Below are 21,282 nucleotides of genomic sequence, written 5' to 3'. Positions count from 1 at the left end.
TTTAGGTCAAATGGCTCAGATCCGTAACTGCAGGTCTGCTCATGTTTAACATGTCGCACATGCTAAGTTGATCCATTCGTCTTACACATGCAGCTCAAAGGCAAAATCCCTCATGTCTTATTCATATCTGGGGCAGGGTTTTTGTATGCTGATCAATAGCATTTGTCTTGTTAAAGACGCACTTTGTGTGTGTGCGTGTGTGCACGTGTGTGTGTGAGGCTGCGGTTGCGTGTGTTTGTTTGTGTCATCGTCTGCAGCTACATGAAGTCAGTTGTTCCATGTTCTCTTGTAGCTCCGCTCTGTTTACTGTAAGCTTTTTGTCTCACACTCCAGAGCTCAACTCTGATGTGAAATGACACTCTTGGACGCGGGTTGAAGTTCTTCATCATTTAGTCACCCTTAGATTCCCCTGGCTTGACCTAGTTTCAGAACTGCCTGTTCTGCATGTGGTAATGCTGCACGCAGATGTTCTCCCTCATCTTCATTTGTTTATATTCTTTCATTTTTCCTTCACAGGTCACAGAGTGTGAGACAGGCGTCCCTGTCACTGTCAGCTGTTTGTTTGTTTGTTTATTTACATGCATGGATTTTGGGTCTCATGACTTCCTTTTTCTTGTGGTTTCCAGGGAGACATCCAGCAGCTAATGATTGTAGCAGACCATCGTGCTGCCTATGACTACTGTGAGCACTACAGCCCAGATTGTGAAGTGCCAATGCCCGACCAGCCTCAGAACCAAGACCCCAACACTGATGAATATGTGAGTAATGGGACATTTCTTCTGTTCACAGTATATGTTCACAGTGCAGCTTTGTACACTCAGTGCCCTTTACATTTCCCATTACTAGAGGCAAGAGAACCACCAAGTGTTCTCATGGCTTGACCTTACTCAAGGAAGTTCATTTCCCTTAATCCATAATTGTCCCTAATACTCAAATCAGATCTCGGTTGGATCTTGTGCTGAAAAGAGCCTCTTGGCTTATGCAAGAGAACTGCACTCTGCCAGAGGAAAGTGCTGACTGGGAGGAACAGGGTTATCAGGCTTTGCAGTTAGTTAATAATATTCAGGAATGATGCGGTGCCTGCCTAAGCCTGCATCCCTGCACCGTACCGTTTTCTGCACTGAATGCCAATACAGAGTGTGTGCATGCTAAATAAAGGTGTGTCAGGGAAGTGTTTATGTTGAAACGACAGACAGGAAGCTCTTCCTCTTGACCTTTCCCTGACCCTGCAACTTGTCAGCACAAATAAAGTTGACCTGTTTTTTTTTTCTAAAGATTTCATTAAGAAAAGATATTTGTCATTCGGTTGTTACAAGTTTCAGCAGGAAGATACTGCAAGAGGCTCCCGTGAATAGAAGGCATTCCTGTGTGCTTGTGATCGATGGCCAGTCTGTCGCACATATATCAGCCAGGCCTAGCAGCAACAGAGCAGTGGATCATATTTAAAAATCATGTTTTTAATAATTGATAGTTTTTCTTTCTTCCTCAGTCACACTCTCTCAGTGTCAGTGTAATGTTTCTCTCCTTTAGAACCCAGAGGAGGACAGCTACTATTATGAATACCCTTACTATGAGGATGCAGATAGCAAGTCTTATCAGTCACCAACTGATTCTGAGACAACCACAAAAGAAGTCAAGGTAATCTAACCCAAACGGACTTCATTCATCAATGTAAATACAATCATATTCTTTCAAATGCTCCGAAGTAGCCGCCAACAACATTGTCTGTGCCTCACAGGTGACAGGTGGAGACAGCGTGGTGACCAAAGTGGAGGAGATTTTGGGCGGCGGTTCTGCTGGCAAAGTGTTGACCTCCATTTCCACTAGCTCATCCTCTAGCGGAACCGGCCACTCTTCACCGAGCTCTTCAGGCACAGCAGCTGGCGGAGGAGACGCCTACGGAGAGGAGACCAGCCCTTACGACAACTACGAAGGCTACGGTAACTACGAGACCTACTACGACGAGTCCACGGCATCACCTGATGGCGACACTTCTCGTCGTGTCACCATCACCAGCACCAGCATTGGCACCGGGGGTGAGCTGGATCTGGGAGCAGGGGGAAAGATTACCTTGGATGGGACTGGAGGAAGGGTCATCACCAGTGGAGGAGGAACCTCAATAACCATCACCAGCAATAAGACAACAGTAGGTTGACAATAATCACACTGACATCCTCACTTGAATATTGTGGGTGTGACCTGTGGTGTAATAGATGTATTGATGAACTGTTGCAGGAGCTACCAGCACTTATATGTTTGGTGCATAAAGAAGGTGATTCTTGGGGCCCTTCCTCATGTTATCATCCACCAATCCACATGGGGGAAGCAAAGTCAATGTGGATGTATTTAAAAAATATTATATTTTGATGATATATTCATTGTCATTTTTCAAGGTCCATCTTCTACACTTTTTTCATGTTCTAGTACGTTCTTACATTTTAGAGATCAGCACAGTTATTTATAATGGAAATAATCCTTCGTTGCTGCAAGGATTATGCAAGGTCAAGCTCTTTATTGTGAGTTACCTCAAACTGAAACAAGCATTCTGTGTTCTTATAGGTGGGGGGTTCCTACGATGACTATGGCGATGGATATGATTATGGCGTGGACAGCCATTACACCACTGGTGGAGGCGGTGGCAGCAGCAGTACAGTTCACATCGGTGGTGGAGGAAGCAGTAGCAGTACAGTTCACATCAGTGGTGGAGGAGGCAGTAGCAGCACAATTCATCTTGGTGGTGGAGGAAGCAGTAGCAGCAGCACTGTGCACAACAGTGGAGGTGGCGGCAGCAGCACAGTTCATGTCAGTGGTGGAGGAGGCAGCAGCAGCAGCAGTACAGTCCACATTGGAGGTGGAGGAGGCAGCAGCAGCAGCAGTTCTACCATCACCATGGGGGGCGGTTCTGTGTCTGCAGGAGGTGGTTCTGTGTCTGTGGGAGGATCTTCCACTGCTGGAGGTGGATCAGCCAGCGCCGGCACCGGAGCAGGCGGGTCCATTGCCACCGGAACAGGCCTGGGCGTGGAAGGCGAGGGTGACTACACGGATCTGGATGCGTTCAAGGAAGAGCACATATCCACCGACTATAGCGATTTGGACATCTATGACGCCTATGGAGACCTGGATTATGGCGACAAAGACGGCAAAGTGCTGCCTGCTGAGACCGATGAGTATTATGGACAGGTGAAAAATAATGGAAGAACATAGTGGCAAAGACTTGATCTTGAAGATGAGGGTGATGAAGAGGAAGGGGGCTGATTATGTTTGTTTCTGTGTGTTTGTTGTGTAGGTCGACGGAGCTCGCGGCGAGAAGGGACAGAAGGGAGAGCCTGCTGTTATTGAGCCTGTGAGTGCCACTATTTAAACAACACACTTGAGCAACAGATGTAGGCTGCATGTGCTTGTGTGCACATGGGTGTATGCGTGGATGTTTATATTTGCGAATACATATGACTGATCCACATCTAAACACAGATCACCCCTCACTTCTGAATGACAATCCTAAGGACAAACACACTCATTAAGGCCTACCAGACCTTTCTCATTGTATCCTTGGCCTCTCTCCTGGCTGGTCATCAGGACTGCAGCATAAACATTTGGAGAACGGCCATGCAGAGATTGTCAATAATCTCTAAACACAGTGTGGGTAGCGTGTAAACACAGTGGGAGATGGAGGGTGGGAAGGAATACAAGGGGAACAAAAGGGAGTAAGAAAGACTTTTGCTGCCTCTTTGCCAAAAAACCTAAGCTTTATAAAATACAAGCAGGTGGAATACATCCAACACTGAATCAGACACTCATATACACAGGTAACAATGTGAAAATGAGGACGACTCCTTTTGTATGTTTGCAAAGGTACAGCAGACACAGAAAGAATCTCTGATATGGCTACAGCTGTTTCACTTCAAACAAATGTCACTGAGCTCCACTGAGTATACATGCCTCTAAGAGTGAGTGTCTCTATGTTTATATGTAAGAGCAGAAATGAGTGTGTGTCTCAGCCCACTTCCTACATGACCGTTGGTGTATGTGCGCTAGTGTTGGGCAATATGTAAAAATTTTCCAGCCGTCATCCCGACATCCAGCCATTGCTGATATATTTGTTCGGGTGTGTTCGCAGTGCTAATAAACAAACAAAATGAACTCACAAAATGTAAAGAAAGGAAATATTCTTAAACCTTTTTTCCTTATTAAACAGAAAAATATAACGTACACCTTTTAAATTCAAGTTTCTCCCTTTCATTGAACTAAGACGACCTTAATTACAGAAACAAAACAAAACAAAAAAGTGGTCTTGGTTAGTCTTTCCGCCGTTTCGTCACCAAATCTGGTTTGTTTGAAATAAACCCTTAAACCCTCTTAAGGTATGAAAATATTCTGGCTCTACACACTGTTTTCCCCGCTGCCGCACTCTGCCGCTGCTGGCCTCTTTGTGCTACTGGGTTAGCTAGCAACTGAGAGTCTGTCGCTGAGCAGTGGCTCTCAGTTATTCTTTGCTGGCAGAACATTAAATTAGCAAAATAAAATGAAAAAATTCACCCTTACCCCAAAAAACAAAGAACTGGCGATGGACTCGGCCAATCGCCGGCAGCTGATATATTCGTTGAGTTGGCCAACCCTACTGTGTACCCATGTTTGAGGACACGTCACCACCCAGTGCGTCTTGTCTCTTGTATGCAGGCAAAAGCTGTATGCACACAAACATGAACACAAACACACTTTTTTTCCCAGGGTCTAGTCCCTTTGCCATCGCACACACTGCAGGCGAAACAGAAGCATAACCTGGGGAGTGTCAAAGATCAGTCGTGGTAGTTTAATGATGAAAATGCTCCGTGGGTACAGCTCAGGGGTTGGTGAAAAAAAAATGCTGGGATCACATATTCCAAATGAGTTTGGATAATGTGTGGCTTTCTGTCCCCATAACAAAGCAGGAAGCCAAAATGTTACCGCAAAAGCAAACAAACAAAGCAATATCTTTGTAGCCGCAGAGCTGGAATTATGCGTCTGTAAGTCAGATGCTTGTGAGTCCACACCAAACAGAGATGGCTTGCTTTTGCCTGGACAGTAAATGTTAGAAATACTCTCGGATGAGCGTAATTCCAGGGAATGCTATCTATTAATATATTTTAAAGCATTAGCTGCTTGTATGTATGCACGATCAGACATCTGGTCTGTCAGTATGGACAAATTAATTTTCACTTCAGTTTGATTAGCACTTTCCTCAGCTTCTCCAGGCTGGAGAGCACCTCAGGGCGTCCTTACCTCTGTGTCTCTGCAGTCATCTGGCCTCCTGTTTTCTGTGGATTAATTGCAAGCACGGCTGAAATGACAGGCAGGAATGTACATTAATTTAGCAAAGACTTTGAGATGGAAAGTTGATAGGCAGGTGTGTTGGGACATGTATGCACGTACACTCAACGCCTTTTTAGCCAAAGCACTGTATTGTGTTAGTGGACACAGAATGTGCTTGCGAGTGTGTGTGTGTGCACTCTGAGATTGTTGCAAACTTATGAATGAGGCCATGAGATAGTTATGAAGATTCCTGTGGTATCTGATGATTTCTGTGCTTGTGTGTTTCAGGGAATGTTGGTGGAGGGTCCGCCTGGGCCTGAAGGGCCAACAGTAAGTCAATCTCTCTCAAATTCTGTCACTCGAAGTCTGTCCCTTTTAAAAAAAAAAGGTGATAAAGGTTTATGTTGCCCATTCTTTTAGTTTGTTTATGTCCTCTGGATAGAAAAATGTAAGTTTTAGTGCTTTGCTGTGAAAATCCCTGGCTGCATGATTCCTAATGCGAAGGGAGTGGCCCAAACAGTCCCCCTGAAGAGACATGGACTTGCCCAGATGTTGAAGGACTAAATTATTTATCTAGGAAGATTTTTCAGACACAGTTGCTCTTGACACCCTGCAGATGGAGTCCCACAGAGTCCAGCCATTCAAGCGTTGAGCTATAGACAAATAAGGAGCGCCTCACAAAGGATTTACAGCTCAACAAGCTGTCCTATATTGCCTCATGCATTCCTTTCCCCCATGTGTGACCACTTTGCAAGATAAAGGCGAGAACTTTAGTGGAAAGCAAATATGACGGCTTCTTTGTGTTGCATTATGTATGTATGATGTGTGTAAAGTGAGATCCTTTGCTTGAAATAGGGTCTCCCCGGACCTCCAGGTGCTTCTGGCCCACCAGGCAGCCCTGGAGATGTTGGAGAGAGGGTGAGTATGAGTCATATATGTCACACTCATTTTCAAAGCTTAAAAAACACAAAAAAATAACCACATTTCTGTCTGTGTACACGCACTCATGTTTCTGTGATTTTCCGTCTAAGGGTCCTCCGGGTCGTGCTGGTCTTCCTGGTGCTGATGGTCTGCCAGGACCCCCTGGAACTGTCCTGATGTTGCCAGTAAGTAAATTAGAGTTGTTAAAAAAAAGGGTTAAAAATAGCAAAGTAGGAAACGCCGTCTGTTGTCGTGTTTACCCAACTTAAAAATGCTGAAACATTTTCCATGTGGGTTTATATCGTTGTTTAGCCTTGTTTAAAGCCAAGTATGATGTATCTTTCTATTTCATCAATAATTCTGACATGTGGTTTACACAGTGTTGTGGAATGAAGGGGATTTCCTTTGAAACCATTTAATGGACATGTCCCTCACAAATACCCTGTAATGTAAATCTGTGCTTTAGCAACCCCTTGTGGTGTGTTTAGTAAGTGAAATCGCCTCCCTGTGTATCACCTGTCTTGCTCACTCCCAGTTGTTTTGACTCCATAAACTCAAATCTGCATGTTTTTGGACTTTCTCTACCTACATATTTTTAACGTATTCAACATTCCTTAGTGAAAAGTTAAGCCATCCTATCGTGTGTCCTTCCAGGAAGTCGTCTAGCTTTAGACAGGAAGCAAAGCGACGCTGTCTGTTCTGTCTGTAGCTCCAGCTGCAGCCAACGATTCAGCTGCAACAGTTACACAGCCATGCTAACAACTTCCTACGCTGTCTACCTTTCTTACTTTCCTTTCCTTTTTCTTGGGAGACGACTGAGACTGCTGTCGTTGGACCTGATTAGTTGTGCAGATGTGAATTCTGTGGTTTCAGGGGTCCACAGCGCTGTCCGGGTGAGCCAAGTGGCAAGCCTTGTCTGGACAGGAACTCAGAAAGCACGACTTGAAATCTGATCCTTGAACGCCAAGCCTAATGAGAAACATGCATTGTTGTTTCACCCCTCTTTTACCAGAGGACTCTTTGGTTCAGTGTTGAAATTGGGAAGTCAACATTACAGGGTTAAATAGAAAATCTTCACACGTGCTTAAATGGCCCACCTATAGTCATTGAGCAGTGATGCATCTTTCTTTTGACAGTGTGCTCTACAAAGAGTTGAAGTTGTGTGAAAAAAGTAATGTAGTTCCCATCATACCCAACGCTTTTTCCCTTTCTCTGGCCTTTGCGAGTCAACAATTTAATGAAGCAGAACATTTTGTTCAGGGCTCGATGATGCAGAGGAATGTCAGTAAAGAGACGAATATTGGAGAAGGAATGACAAAAAGTGCAGCAGAGATGAAGAGAAAAAGAATCAAAGACAGACCGAAAGGCTCACAGACTGGCAGGCAGGAAAAAAGAAATAGCTGCATGTATTTGATTGTGACTTGAGATAGGAAAGGGAAGGGCCATTATTTAATCAAACTCAGCAGAAATCCTGTCAGAAGAAGAAACTGTGGAATTTGCACAATATCTGTGAAAAGTTTGCTTCATGGTGGGTGAGCTACAGCAGATCTGACTCATGCCCTCATGTTCCGAATCAACTGCTTTTTTTGCTTCTTGGTAACAAAGTTTGTGTGGTGGTGAAATCCAGCACAGTATTTCACTGTTGTGTTGCTCTACATCTGTAAATCGACTGACAGTCAGCCTCCTGAGAACTGTGCTACATAACCCAACCCAAGATGCCTGGCCCAAACAAACCTGTGTTGCACCACAAGCCTGGATATTCACCTATGGTGCAATGCCGCCTTATCGCCACCAGATGCCAGTAGAATTCGAAGCTCGTGTTCTGCAGAGGCAGCCTTTGATGGCGCCGGTTTGGCAGCTGGAAGCTGAGCTTATTGTGGTTCAGCATCTGTTGCATAGTTTCAAGATGAGAACACTGTATTAAAGAAATAATGATATTGTGGGGAATTCAAGCCAGTATTTCAACTAGAATATTTATTTTGCTGCAACTTCAGTCATTCCACATTTCCCTCAGCTATTATTTATGTGTTTTGCCAGTGCCTACTGTGTGCTGCTATCTTCCTTACTGGAGCAAAGTCACACCAGTCTGTCATTCCCTCCACAGTTCAGATTCAGCGCTGGAGGTGACTCTGGACAGAAGGGACCTGCTGTATCAGCACAGGAGGCCCAGATGCAAGCCATCATGCAGCAGGCTAGGGTAACAGTTCACACAGAAACACCTCAGACTGCACAAGTCACCATTATACTGCACTATACTTGTTTTCTTCATCTACCAAACTTGCTTATCCTGTTAAAATATGCCTCATTTGTTGTCATTGTTTTATTAATGTTTGGACATTTTTATTCCTTTTTTGTCATATTTGCTAAAATATTGTATCATAATATGGTTGTTGTGTTGTGTACATTTTTTTTATGTGTCTCTTTCTATCTATAACACTTTTCATATATTACTGGTGCTTTACTGTACTCGTTTTATATTTTTATCTTCATGTTGCATTTGATTACCCTGCAACTTGCTCACAAGCATGCATACAACAACACACACATGCAAACGGCTAAATCCAGGTTGTAGTTAAACATACATTGGCTAAATGTTTCAGTCTTTTATCCTTTAATTTTTTGTTTGTATCTTTTGTTTTGTTATTTCTAATGTTTTCCTTCCTGTGTTCAGCTCGCCATGCGTGGCCCTACAGGTCCAATGGGTTTGACTGGCAGGCCCGGCCCTCTGGTACGTATTTCAAATCACCTCTCAGACTGAAAATCAGCAGCAGCAGCAACAGCAGTTATTGTAGTGCGCATACCCAAAATTAATATACAAACAATTTGTGGCTGAACTGAACACTTATATTAGTTGAGTGTCATCACATTTCTTTCTCCTCTCAGGGTCCTCCTGGTGTTTCAGGACTGAAGGGAGAGAGTGGAGAGGCAGGCCCTCAGGTACGAGATATAAAAATGTACAATTTAGTAGTTTTTTTTAAGAAACAACTAAATTCAAGAAATTTTTGATCTGACTGCTTGTTAACTTAAGCTTCAAAATATATATATCTTGTTAAACCATTGCAGTATTTCATTAGTTCAAGCAAAGTAATATGCAACTTTTCTTGCTTTAGTATGATATTTCCAGATGGAAATATAAAGAAAAATAAAGAAAGGCCTCTGAGATTAAGATAAGTATTTCTGTTTCAGGGACCACGTGGTCCTTTGGGACCCCCAGGACCTTCTGGAAAGCCTGGCAGAAGGGTAAGCGTGAAACAAACCGAGCTGAGAACAGCAAAGCATGCAACATATTACTTTCTGATACTCACACATGGCAGTTTGTATACATTTCGGGGTGCTGAATTAAAAGCCAGACATATTCTAGTCTTCACTGTGTATTTGCAGCGATCCAGTAGCAGACATATCGTATGACTGTTGTTATTTTTGCAGGGTCGTCCTGGATCTGACGGCGCCAGGGGCATGCCAGGACAGTCTGGACCCAAGGTACCATCTCTGCCACATTTATAATGCACTCCAATGCACCATAATTTCATAATTCAAATGTTAAAGTGTGTCTTTGAGGCCTGTACGAAAGGTATGCAACTTTCTTTCTTTGCATTACAGGGAGACAGAGGGTTCGATGGCCTGGCTGGACTTCCTGGTGAAAAAGGACACAGAGTGAGTTGTTTTGCGGTGCTATGAAAGGCGTATGTTTGTTCTGGGGTCGCCACTGTTAAAGCTAAATGTTTGTTGTTACAGGGTGAACCTGGCCCCTCCGGACCTCCTGGTGCTCCTGGAGAGGATGGAGAGAGGGTAACCTGGAAAGATTACCATTTCACACCTCTCTTGTTCTCTTTTCTGCATTTTCTTTTTGTTTTAACAGTCACCTGATAGAACTAAAGCTTGTGTTTGATGTATCTCATCCCTTAACCATTACTGTTATACTGCAGAATAACAGAGAGAACTTCTTCTTCTTACCAAACTCACCTTTTTTTCGGTACCTGAATTTTCACTTTCCACTCGCTCTCTCTCCCCTTTCTCACACAATTTTCTCCTTTATGTTTTTTTCTCTGCACACCTTTATCTGGTTCTAATCTCCCTACACCATCCTCATGACCCGCAGCTGATGCAACCTGATCCCCTCTTCCCCTGCTTTTTCTTTGTGCCTTCCCATTATCTCTTGATCCTTGTAACACACACACATACACACACACACATCCTCACTTTCTCCTCCATTATCATTCACCGTCTGTTCCACGTTCTGACCCGTTCTCTCTCTCTTTCCCAGGGAGATGATGGAGAGATCGGACCCAGGGGACTTCCTGGTGAACCAGTGAGTGATCACATGTATTACCATTCAGCCTCACACTGAGCAGTTGTAGGATGGAGCTGAGAGCTCTGGGCCCGCACTCATCATGTCATTGTGTTAGCGAACAATCATATGGTCTGATGATATCATATATCATCTGCAGACTGCAGCCACTGTTCATATTCATATAAATGGAGATTTAGCATCATACTGCTGGAAAGTGTGCCGTGATCAGGCATTTGCTAGTGCTTCATCTGTACAAGACAGTCTTTGGAGGTGAGAAATGCAGGCAGCTTGTTATAATAGCCTCCCACTCTCTCCGGCGGGATATTCCCCACAGAGGGGGAGAAAGACATGGAAGGAGAACCCTTAATATCTGCTGTTCTGACTTATTTTGTCCACCAGGGTGTGCTACATTGGTTTGAATTCACCCTGCCAGGACAATAGGTCTTGTTAGGTAACTGTAGCTGTGAGGCGAACCACAGAAATTCAAAGCATTGTTTGATTGGCATAGCTGTGGGGAATGTGTAATAAAGAAAAAAAGAAGTGGTTTCAGCTACCCCTCACAATCTGACCCTGTAGAATATCCTCAAGGACATTTGGGAAGTCGGGTTGTTTCCACAAGTATAATTTCAAAACTTGATTTAGTTGAACATGTTTAATAATTCATCAGTGCTTTCACAGGTGTGATATGATTCTCAATCTCATTTCCTGTCTTGTTTCCTAGGGGCCCCGTGGTTTGCTGGGACCAAAAGGACCTCAGGGACCTCCTGGACCCCCTGTGAGTCCCCTCTTCTCACCTTTTCATATCCACGCTGTTACAATAGATTTGCTCTTTCCAGAGTAGATTTCATTTTTGTGCCACCTCACAGGCAACAAGAACAAAAGACACTGCAAATAACACCCGCAGGGAAATACAAAACTCAATATATTTCAGACAGCATACACAAAGACTAGCATATGTTATTGAGTTTAACTTCAGCATTTCAGACAGATGTCTACGGCGGAGCAAAGCTTAAGCCTAATGCCTTCAACGGATTTAATTTAACATGGACAGTTCTCATCAATCACCTCCCTCTCTGCTCGTTTTGAACTGATATCCCTGTGCAGGATGTGGAGATCCCAAATACAATAAATCACACACTCGGATTCATATGGTGCCGATGCAAAAGCCGAGGTGTGGTGTACAAACACCTTTTTCATTTTGTCTACAGACGAGAGTGAGATTCAGCAGCTTCAAGTGTCTATGAAATACTAACTTTATATGTGTGTCACAGATTTGCTGGCCTATTCCTTAAATGGTGTGTTCTCATCTGCTGTAGGGTGTTACTGGAATGGATGGCCACCCTGGACCCAAAGGAAACATAGTAAGTGAAGCTGGTCCTGATTAAATTGCTAATATTCTACATCCTCCATTTCAAAGATAACACCAAAAAAACTGTAGCAGAGTCCAAAAATACACCATTTTCATCTCTTTCTCTTCATTTTATCCAAGATGATGCCTCACAAGCCCACTCTCTCTCTTTCACACACACACACACACACACACACACACACACACACACGCACCAGTACAATCAGAGGATACTTAGCAGATAATGAAGAATAGACCGACTGTGTTAAGATCCATTTGAGTGGACCGCCATGGCCAGTCGTATCATTCCAGGTCAATTTCTGTTTGCGCCTGGCTATAATGAGAGAATACCTGGCTGGAGCAGCTTGTCTGTTCTGCTGGGAATGTCCCAACTAGGTAGAGATGGAAGATCAGCATCCTTCCCACACTCTTGGACTGGGGCAACATAATTGATTGCCAGTTATCCGAGAGGGACGGTGTTTTGTGTTTGTGGTTCCGCATTTTCCTCCATCAGGAAAGTAGGTGTCAGAGTGTGTGCCGTGCATGTGTGTGTGTCTTCTGCCTTGAGCCAGAACAAGATATTGTGCTATTTGTCTTGAGTTATGGCCTATTTAGGTATAAGAAGTTAATAATGCAGTCATGTGCTGTTGGACAGCCTCTAATTTATATCTGTTCAGGGCACATTTCACTTTTAATGGACCATATGGAGCAACAAATCACTCTTACCTTCACATAGGACGTTTTACTCAAGTAAGTAAAGTAATCAGTCTTTGTATTTAAAACAAGATTTCTAAAATTGGCTTAATTTTTTTTTATCAGGGACCTCAAGGAGAGCCAGGACCTCCTGGACAGCAAGGCAACCCAGGTGCCCAGGTCAGTGATGATCAGGCATTAGATGACATTAGATTTTTTTCTCATCCATCACCTAAAATGTTCTGAGCATTTCGCATCTCTCCGCAGGGACTTCCAGGGCCCCAAGGAGCCATCGGACCTCCTGGAGAGAAGGTGAGGTATCACACGATCACTGAACTACTGTAATATATCGTGAAGCAACATTTCTGCATCTCCACAGGAAAAAAAAACTGCCAGCTTGATAAAATGTTAATAAACCCCAAATCTACAAGATTTGCAAGAAAATTGTCTCATTCATTTACATGAACTGAACGCCAAGTTGCCATCTTATTCAGTTCCAATTGCTTATCACACTATTATGCAAACGTGTCCCCATCCCCACCGCAGGACCAAATAGTGCCTACTAGGCAGTACAGATAGATTTTAATCCTGATTTACTTTAATACAATTTCAGCTAAATCACATCTGCCAACTTATATAGAGTGTATTCAGTTTATTATTGAACAGTTGAAATTTAAGAATGAATAATGTAGGTATTATGTTTCACCTGATTATAAATAAAATACTGAAAGAATGTGGGCTTCTGAAGCAAAAGGGAATGGAATAAAGACTTGATACAAGATCATTTATTTTAAATTTTATATTGATTAAAAGAAGTGATCAGTGGCCCAGGTCCATCAGTAATCATGAAAGCACAGACAGATTTGGATGATTTAATAATTAAAATGACTCTTGTAAGTCTTCAGTTCAGTGCATCGCGTCATCAGTTGAATGGTACTTGGTACACAGGATTAACTGTAATAGTTTCATCCCCTGACCTTCATTTAGCACCACCCTCTGGTCAAAAGTTGAATTTGTCCAATACTTTGGTTCATGACCAAATATTTGTAAAACTAATGTTCCCACTAGCCTCATTAGTATGTTTTATTGATAATTAGCAGGCACTAAACTAAAATGGGGAACGCTGCAGCGTTATACCTGCTAAACATTAGCATGTTAGCACTGTCGTTGTGAGCATGTTAGCATGCTAGTGTTAGCATTCAGCTTAATACACAGGTAGAGTGCCTCAGTACAGCCTCACAGAGCTGCTAGCATGACTGTAGACTTTTAATTTTAATTTTACAGACTTTTATGATGACTATAACCTTCGATTGCTATGTGTTTCTTTACTTTGTGATGTGTTATGTGGCCTAACATCTTGTCTTCTCTCCAGGGTCCTACTGGAAAACCCGGTTTGCCAGGAATGCCAGGAGCTGATGGTCCTCCGGTAAGTTCATACAGCACACATCCAAAGATACTTATGCTCGGAAAGCAGCCTTTCTCTTTCTCCCTCTCTGTCTTTAATAATTAGAATTGCCAATTATAACTGAGAGAAACAACATTTTTAAAGCAATATATGAATTTTTTAAAAACCTCTTAACACATTCAAAACACATAAAATAATTATTTGGCCGAAACATATGTATGATACAGCACATCACCATAGCTGTGTAACAGTGGAAGAACCTGCCCACACACAGACACATACATGCAAACACTCTCTTTCACATCTCTGCACAGACAGCACAGAAGACACCTGCGCTAATGGCAGATGTGCCTTCGAAGGCACCAGGTGGCACCTAAGAAATACAGAGACAAGAGAGGCTGTGAAATATGAATGATGGCAGTGACAGAAAAAAGAAATAGTGTGAAACGAGGGATTTGGTGAAACAGACGAAAGAGATAGAGGAGAGCAAACATGCTACAATGTCCACTGGTCCTTTAAAGGCTTTCACAGTCTCCTTGGAGTGAAAATAGCTCTCCGCCATTTATACACTAAGCTTTTCTTTTTTTTAATTTATCCATCAACCGCAATATTCTCTCTCTCAGTACCAGTGCTCCCTGCCTGCCCTTCATTTCTGTCCTCTGTAGTATTTATTTCCCTCTCTATCCTCTCTCACATCGCTAAAAGACCATCAGGAGCTTTGCAGAGCTCCTTTGTCCCACGAGAATGCAATCAGTTTCCTTCCAATCTTTTTTCTTCCCCTTTTACCGTCTATATTAGATGCATGTTTTTGTGTCTTTTGCATTGTGTGTTTGTGCACATGCATGTACAGTACGTGTGTAATGTATTGTGAAGTCCCAAAACGGCAGTCTTGGCTTTTAGAGCACAGTAATAGCCGGTAGTGCTGCTATAATAATGTGCATTAAGGATAAAAATCCCAAATGAGATTGAACTCTTAAGGCCCTTATTCCAATTTTCCAGTTTGATACGTCCTCCCTTAGTTTTACAACTTAATCCCTCAGTTAAAGGGGGTGTTGTAGTATTTATGGTGGTAATTATCCTGAAATGAGATGCAATAATATTTCTCTTAATAATTCACAGGGTCACCCTGGAAAGGAGGGGCCTTCTGGAGAGAAAGGACACATGGTATGTTTTATTTCGTCTCTCCACTTCTACTTTTGGAGCTTGCGTTTGTTCTTCTCTGAATTTATTTCTGCTTCTCTACGTTTCTTTCCCCTCCCGTTGTCCTAGTTCAGACACATTTGCATAAAACATTTTGCATTAATGTAGATAACAGTAGCGCTGTGGGCTCGTGTGTGTACTGTAACTGTGTGTGTGCTACAAGCTCTCACCAAACATCTATCTCTCCAGGGCCCGGCTGGCCCTCAAGGACCCATTGGTTATCCTGGGCCCCGAGGCGTGAAGGTGAGATGATTATCAACCACTAATACATTCATTTGTGATATCATCAGCTAGTGGTACCCTCCAATTAATAACCGTTACGGGCTAGCAGTTGCCCATTATCTGCTGAAAATGCATGTGGAATAAAGAGCTGTGTTATTATTTCCCAGGTTTGACCACCAAGTGTGATGTTAGAAAAAGTCATTGTGTAATAAATTAAAAAGACCCAGTTTCCTGCTAAATTACCTTCCCTTTAGAGAGGGACTGTGTGGAGCGGTGCAATGGCCTCTGCTTTTGTCGCAGTGGCATAAAAGCAAAGATTAACACAGGAAAGTCACCTTTTCAGATCTTACATCAGTTTGCTCACGCATGGTGGCGCTGAGGTTAGTCACAGGGGCTGATAACGGCTCAGAGCGCACGGCCCTTCTCTTGTTTGCTGTCATCAGTGGCTGATGAAACCAAGACAAAAGAAATCCCATCAAATAAAATCTTGGCAGGAGAGTGTGATCAATCCAATCGTTAAAGCTTCCACTACGAGAGGGCCTCACACAAGCGGCTTGACTTCTTGAAGTCTGAAGTGCCTGCTCTCTCTGGGAAGATCACATGAAAGTTCACAAAAGTAGTTGAGAGGATTTCAAATGCTTCTAAGGTTAATTTACAGACAAAACACATCTAAATGCATCCGATACATGGTGTAATCTCCATTGCACTCTTGTTTGACACATTTGAAAAATAAAAAGCGGTGACAATCAGCTACATCAGTTATTGACTTTTACGACTTTGCAGCCTCATTTCAGAAAACCTGTAGAAAAACATCACATTCCTGGCTCATGCTTGAACTGAACACTCTACAAGTGAACTGCTCCTGTTTGGCCAATATGCACCGTGTCAGCACGTAACATCTGTCTGTTCTTGCATCACAGGGAGCTGACGGTGTTCGTGGTCTTAAAGGAAATAAGGGTGAAAAGGTAAGAGAGCTCAGACTGTTGGCTAAAAAAGCCAAAGAAAGGAAGTGACTGTGTGAAAGAAAGAGACTTTGAACTTCAGAGAAATTGTATTTGTGTGAATTATGACGGTGGTAGTCTTGGGTGAGATGTTTCATGCTAATGCTAATCTCAATGAAATCCCCTAAAACTGATCTTAATTTTGCTGCCACAGAAGAAACAGATGTGATCGAGAGTTTCTATGGCAACAGGGGATGTTGCCAAGACTCCACATCTGTGTGTGTGTGTGCTTGTACTTGACTGTGTGCATTACAACATCTGCATTATCCCATTCTTTCTCCGATCTTTGCATCCTTACCTCTCTGTCTCCCTTATTCTCTCGCCAGGGAGAAGACGGCTTCCCCGGCTTCAAGGGAGATATGGGTATCAAGGGCGACAGGGTAAGGCTTCTTTGTTTATTTTGTACTCAATCACATCTTGAGTGCTCGGAACATTATTCAAATTAATTAAACTAATCAGACAGCTGTGTCTGCACTCGGAATTCTTTGGGGGGCTTAGTACTGTTGAGGGTGACCTTTACCCGGACTAAGTGAAGGTACCAACCTCTCCCGACGTTAGCCTCTCTTGGCCTAAGCCTCTGTGACGACTGTGGAATTGTGGGTAATGAGCAAACATAAGGTGTTGCTCCTCTTGCCAGCTGTTAGTGTGTGTGGGAATGTGTTTACGTGAGCGGTTTTCCAATTCCCTTTCTGTCCCCCTCTGGCACTTTCCAGTCAGTCTGAACGTCGACAACTTTAGGAGAAAAGTACAAGTTTGACAGGGGTACCCAGGAAGAGCTTCCTTCTCCAAACCGCATTCGGGATTTACAATGTCAAGTAGCAGGAAAACAGCCTTTTACAGTGAGAAACATACTTCGCCTTAGCCTGTACTTCAAACATCAAAACCCCCAGCCCCTGACCAGGCTGTCTATAGCTGAGTACAGAAAGGAAGGAGAAATCAATGGCACTTTAAACCCCATCAAACTCGAGAGAGAGACATGGGGCTCCAGCCTGTTTTCCTCTGGAGATGTAGCAGATCCAGATGAAAGCAAGGATTTGAGGAGGCCCCTCTGCTCTGGAGGAGACACACATGGACCGGAATCTAAATGACTCATTTTTAAGCATGCCTATGAAAAGTGTGTGTGTGTGTGTGAGTGCTCAATTTAAAGTGTTCTCTTTGATGAGCTTGCAAGTGTGAGTCAAGTACAGTTTGCTTGATGCCGTTTTATGTGTGCTCGAGTGTGGGTGTGTGCGTGCACTTGCTTGCTTGTGAACCTCTGCACAAGCCTTTAACTAGATACCTTTCACACGCCACTGGGTCTCCGCAGCGGCGACTGGTTGTCAGAGCGAGTTTGTACTCTGTCATTCAGTATGCGTCTCCCTAGAAGTGGAGCACATATAGAGAGAAGCAATAATAGGATCGCTAACGGCTTTGAGGGGCATGCGGCGAGGGAAAATAGCCTTACTTGATTCTTTAAGCAACTTTACACTCACAACAGGTTACCTTAATTACCTGGGAAGAAAAAGATGAAAAGTGTTGTCTTAAGTTGTACGCAAATAAAAATGTATAAGAATATGAAGGTATTCCAAAGGAATAATATAATGCAATATTTTGTTTTTTGTTTTTCTAATATGTTGATATGTTAATATGTTGAGTGATAATATGATAATACTACATCAGATTACTTCAGCTATTCCCTGAATAGTGGTTTCAAACCTTACAGGTATAATATGCAGGATTATTTCTGGACATTTCTGTGCTGCAACCTTCGGGCAGCGTGCAAGTGATGTCAGGACTTATTACATAAGCAGGGACCAGGTGCCAGACCATAAGCAGCATGCATCAAAGAGGAAACTACAAAAATGCCGCCGCCAAAAGCTGTTCAAACTGTACCATGTCCTGCATATTGTACCTATAAGTATGTCTCTGTAACATTTATTATTCAGGACTAAAAGAAGAAAGTGCTGGCTAGTGTATGCATGATCTAAGCAATTAAGGCATTAAATATACAGTACAAAGAAACTGGCTTTGCTAATTTATCTTTATTCTTGTTGTTTGTGATGAAGAAAATAAATTCAGCATATTTGTTGCTATGTGTTTTGATGAGCAGTACCTGTAAGGATAAATTATAAGAATATACATGTGTGTTGATAGTGGATCTAGTGCATCATGGTTATGTATAAGACCTGTGATATTTGTGCTTTCTGCTTCCTGTGCTTTCCAGGGAGAGATTGGATCCGCAGGACCCAGAGGAGAAGATGGTCCTGAGGGACCAAAGGGTCGCTCAGGTCTACCAGGAGACGCCGGTCCTCTTGGGCCAAGTGGTGAGAAGGTAAGCTCCTTTTACCAGCTTCTACAACCAAAAACATTGATATCCCACAGATGCTGTGATGCTGCCTGAATTTAACACTCACTGATGAAACAGAATGAAAAAAAACGTATGTATCATCAGTCGTGTTTGATCGAGGATGATCGCTCAGCAGGGCTTAACGAGGAAAATAGTTTTTCCGATCGTTCTTGTGTGAACAGCAACCGATTTTTCATTGCTCTCGAACCAGCTGGGAGCATAAAATGGATCCAGCGTTTATCCTTCTTTATTGTTAAATTGAGCACTGCGTAATTTGCCATTTTTTGGGTAAAATAACTTCAATCTTTTGTGCAGGATACAGTCTTCATGGTCTTCATGATGTTGAGCATCATTGAGACTCTGGTAACAAACCCGTGCGCAGTCTGATTTGGGATCATTTGGCAAAGTTGCAGGGAAAACTGTATTCATGTTCCACAGTAAACGTGTGTTTATTATCCTTAAAGCTTTCCCCTTACAGTGAAGTGCTTGTTTTGACTCTGTATTGTACATAAATTCGAAATTATGGTGGCAGCACTGCATTATAGATGTAGTCACTGGTGTGTCTGTGGATCACACATGAAGTATCAGCTGAGTCATTTTCATATTTAATTAGGGCCGGCATTTCAATGTTCGAACGCTGAGCTGGTTCAAATAAATGCTGATATGTTTAGCAGGTGCTTGTTCATATTTTATTATAGTTTTGCTACAAGAACAACACTGCTGTTGTATTTGTTTACATTCACAGCTGTACAAATGTAGTTTGATATGGGCTCGCTTCTGTCTGCTTGTCTTGTTGACTATATATTCATTAGGTCAGGCATCTCAAACCGATTCCATAAAGGGCCGCGTGGCTGCAGGTTTTCATTCCAACCCAGGAGGAGCACATCAGGCCAACCAATCAACATCAAGGGATCACTTAGTTATCAGCTGAAGAATGAGATCAGCTGATTAATTGATTCCAGCCTGATGTGCTCCTCCTGGGTTGGAATGAAAACTTGCAGCCACGCGGCCCTTTATGGAATCGGTTTGAGATGCCTGCATTAGGTGATCAACATTGATAGTCTACTGAAAATTGATAGTCTACTCATTCTGCTGTTTTTGCATTACTAATAAAACCCATCAAAAATACTAGATACTTCATCAAAATTACATAAAATGTCTCATACCGAAAAAAAAAACAAACCCACACCTGCTCAGAGTACTTCTCAAAAATAACCCTGATGATGTCATTGGGGTGTTTAGGAGCATAAGTTGTTGAGTTGCATTGTGGGAATTGTAGGATCCTGCATTTTTGAAGCTTGACACACACTAGAGACTAATAGTCTGGATTTGTCTCTGTCTGCACTGAATTACTTTAAACCGTTGTGTTTTTTTAACAATACTATATACACAGTAATAGCCTTTCAAATGAATCTAAAAACAATTTTGGCTTCTCTCATTTACAGGGTAAACTTGGAGTTCCCGGATTGCCAGGATACCCAGGAAGACAAGGACCAAAGGTAATTGCATGCATGTATTGCTAAACAATATTTTCATTAGTTTACTGATTTCAGCAACAAGTAACTTTACTTTACGAGTAACTTTAAAGCCCGATTGATAAGGGACGCAGTTTATCTAGTGGAAGTGCCACTACACATGTGTGTGCTTCTGTATGCATTTGAAAGAGAATGAAAAATGCATCCATGTGCATGTGAGGTCTGCCTTGCTGATCTTTTGATGGCTCATCCTTTAGCCTCTCCGAGCCAAAGCCGCAGTCTGACAAACGGACATGCTTGAAGCTCCCTGATCAAAGAGCCGGGGATTTGAATATGCTTTTTGGTGTCAGGCCTGGACTCCTGATACAACAACACTAAAACACTGCATTTATTTATTGTGCACTTAATCTCCTGTTGCATTTGATACACCAGGGATATCTCAGGGAATAAACACGGGATATAATATTTAAGGTTTGTCCCTCAAATGATTAATTGCTCTCTTTCTCCCACACAGGGATCTCAGGGTTTCCAAGGTTTCCCTGGCGCCAATGGAGAGAAAGGAACTCGGGTATGTCAGATAGACTTCTTATTATTCTTCTCATTCCTACAAGGGTGGGATCAATACTGGTGTAGTGTTGGAGACAGGCTCCTGTCCTTGCTTCAGATTTATCAACCTAGAAGAAGTTGCATGGTTTTGAAATAAAGATTTTTACTAAGGACAGAGAGACAATTGCATTCCTTCTTCATTACCACTTACACAACTCATTTCGAACCAAAAGCATTGTTTATCACTTTGTGGTACTTGAGCAATTTTTCATTTTCTTTGTTTAAGGGATGGGCCATTAGCTTGCCTGCAAGAGTAATGGTTTTTCACCACAAGTGGGGCAAGGCCCATAAAGCTTTTCATCCTCACAAAACATTTGTGAAGTTTATGAGACCGAGCCCCCAGACCGAAAGGGAAAGCAGCGCCATTAACATAGTTTCACAGCATTTGTTTGGAGCTTAAAAGCCACACAAAGATATAATTGTTTTTCTTATTAAAGTTGTATGCAGCCCCTGTAATTATACTGTTGCTTTAAAACCATTACAATGTGCATTATATGTTGATTAA

The 21,282-nt window shown here is 42.6% G+C and overlaps 1 protein-coding gene across 2 annotated transcripts in view; it reads left to right on the top strand.

Moving 5' to 3' along the window:
- col5a1 (procollagen, type V, alpha 1) overlaps positions 1-21,282 on the top strand; it is a 77,390-nt gene that overhangs the window by 34,425 nt on the left and 21,683 nt on the right. For both annotated transcript variants that reach the window (XM_041960883.1, XM_041960882.1), the window contains exons 5-32: positions 627-758; positions 1,531-1,638; positions 1,739-2,146; positions 2,560-3,180; positions 3,287-3,343; positions 5,578-5,619; positions 6,145-6,207; positions 6,321-6,395; positions 8,315-8,407; positions 8,882-8,938; positions 9,094-9,147; positions 9,397-9,450; positions 9,637-9,690; positions 9,811-9,864; positions 9,946-9,999; positions 10,475-10,519; positions 11,223-11,276; positions 11,818-11,862; positions 12,669-12,722; positions 12,810-12,854; positions 13,915-13,968; positions 15,067-15,111; positions 15,337-15,390; positions 16,290-16,334; positions 16,697-16,750; positions 18,574-18,681; positions 20,142-20,195; positions 20,686-20,739. In XM_041960883.1, the coding sequence (XP_041816817.1) occupies positions 627-758; positions 1,531-1,638; positions 1,739-2,146; positions 2,560-3,180; positions 3,287-3,343; positions 5,578-5,619; positions 6,145-6,207; positions 6,321-6,395; positions 8,315-8,407; positions 8,882-8,938; positions 9,094-9,147; positions 9,397-9,450; positions 9,637-9,690; positions 9,811-9,864; positions 9,946-9,999; positions 10,475-10,519; positions 11,223-11,276; positions 11,818-11,862; positions 12,669-12,722; positions 12,810-12,854; positions 13,915-13,968; positions 15,067-15,111; positions 15,337-15,390; positions 16,290-16,334; positions 16,697-16,750; positions 18,574-18,681; positions 20,142-20,195; positions 20,686-20,739 (2,637 nt within the window). The remainder of the gene's footprint in view (positions 1-626; positions 759-1,530; positions 1,639-1,738; positions 2,147-2,559; positions 3,181-3,286; positions 3,344-5,577; positions 5,620-6,144; positions 6,208-6,320; positions 6,396-8,314; positions 8,408-8,881; positions 8,939-9,093; positions 9,148-9,396; positions 9,451-9,636; positions 9,691-9,810; positions 9,865-9,945; positions 10,000-10,474; positions 10,520-11,222; positions 11,277-11,817; positions 11,863-12,668; positions 12,723-12,809; positions 12,855-13,914; positions 13,969-15,066; positions 15,112-15,336; positions 15,391-16,289; positions 16,335-16,696; positions 16,751-18,573; positions 18,682-20,141; positions 20,196-20,685; positions 20,740-21,282) is intronic.

Source organism: Chelmon rostratus, chromosome 19, assembly GCF_017976325.1.
Source record: "Chelmon rostratus isolate fCheRos1 chromosome 19, fCheRos1.pri, whole genome shotgun sequence".
In the NCBI taxonomy this organism is placed as follows: Eukaryota; Metazoa; Chordata; class Actinopteri; order Chaetodontiformes; family Chaetodontidae; genus Chelmon; species Chelmon rostratus.
The sequence above is the reverse complement of the archived record's forward strand: the minus strand, read 5'-3'. Positions and strand labels throughout refer to the sequence as shown.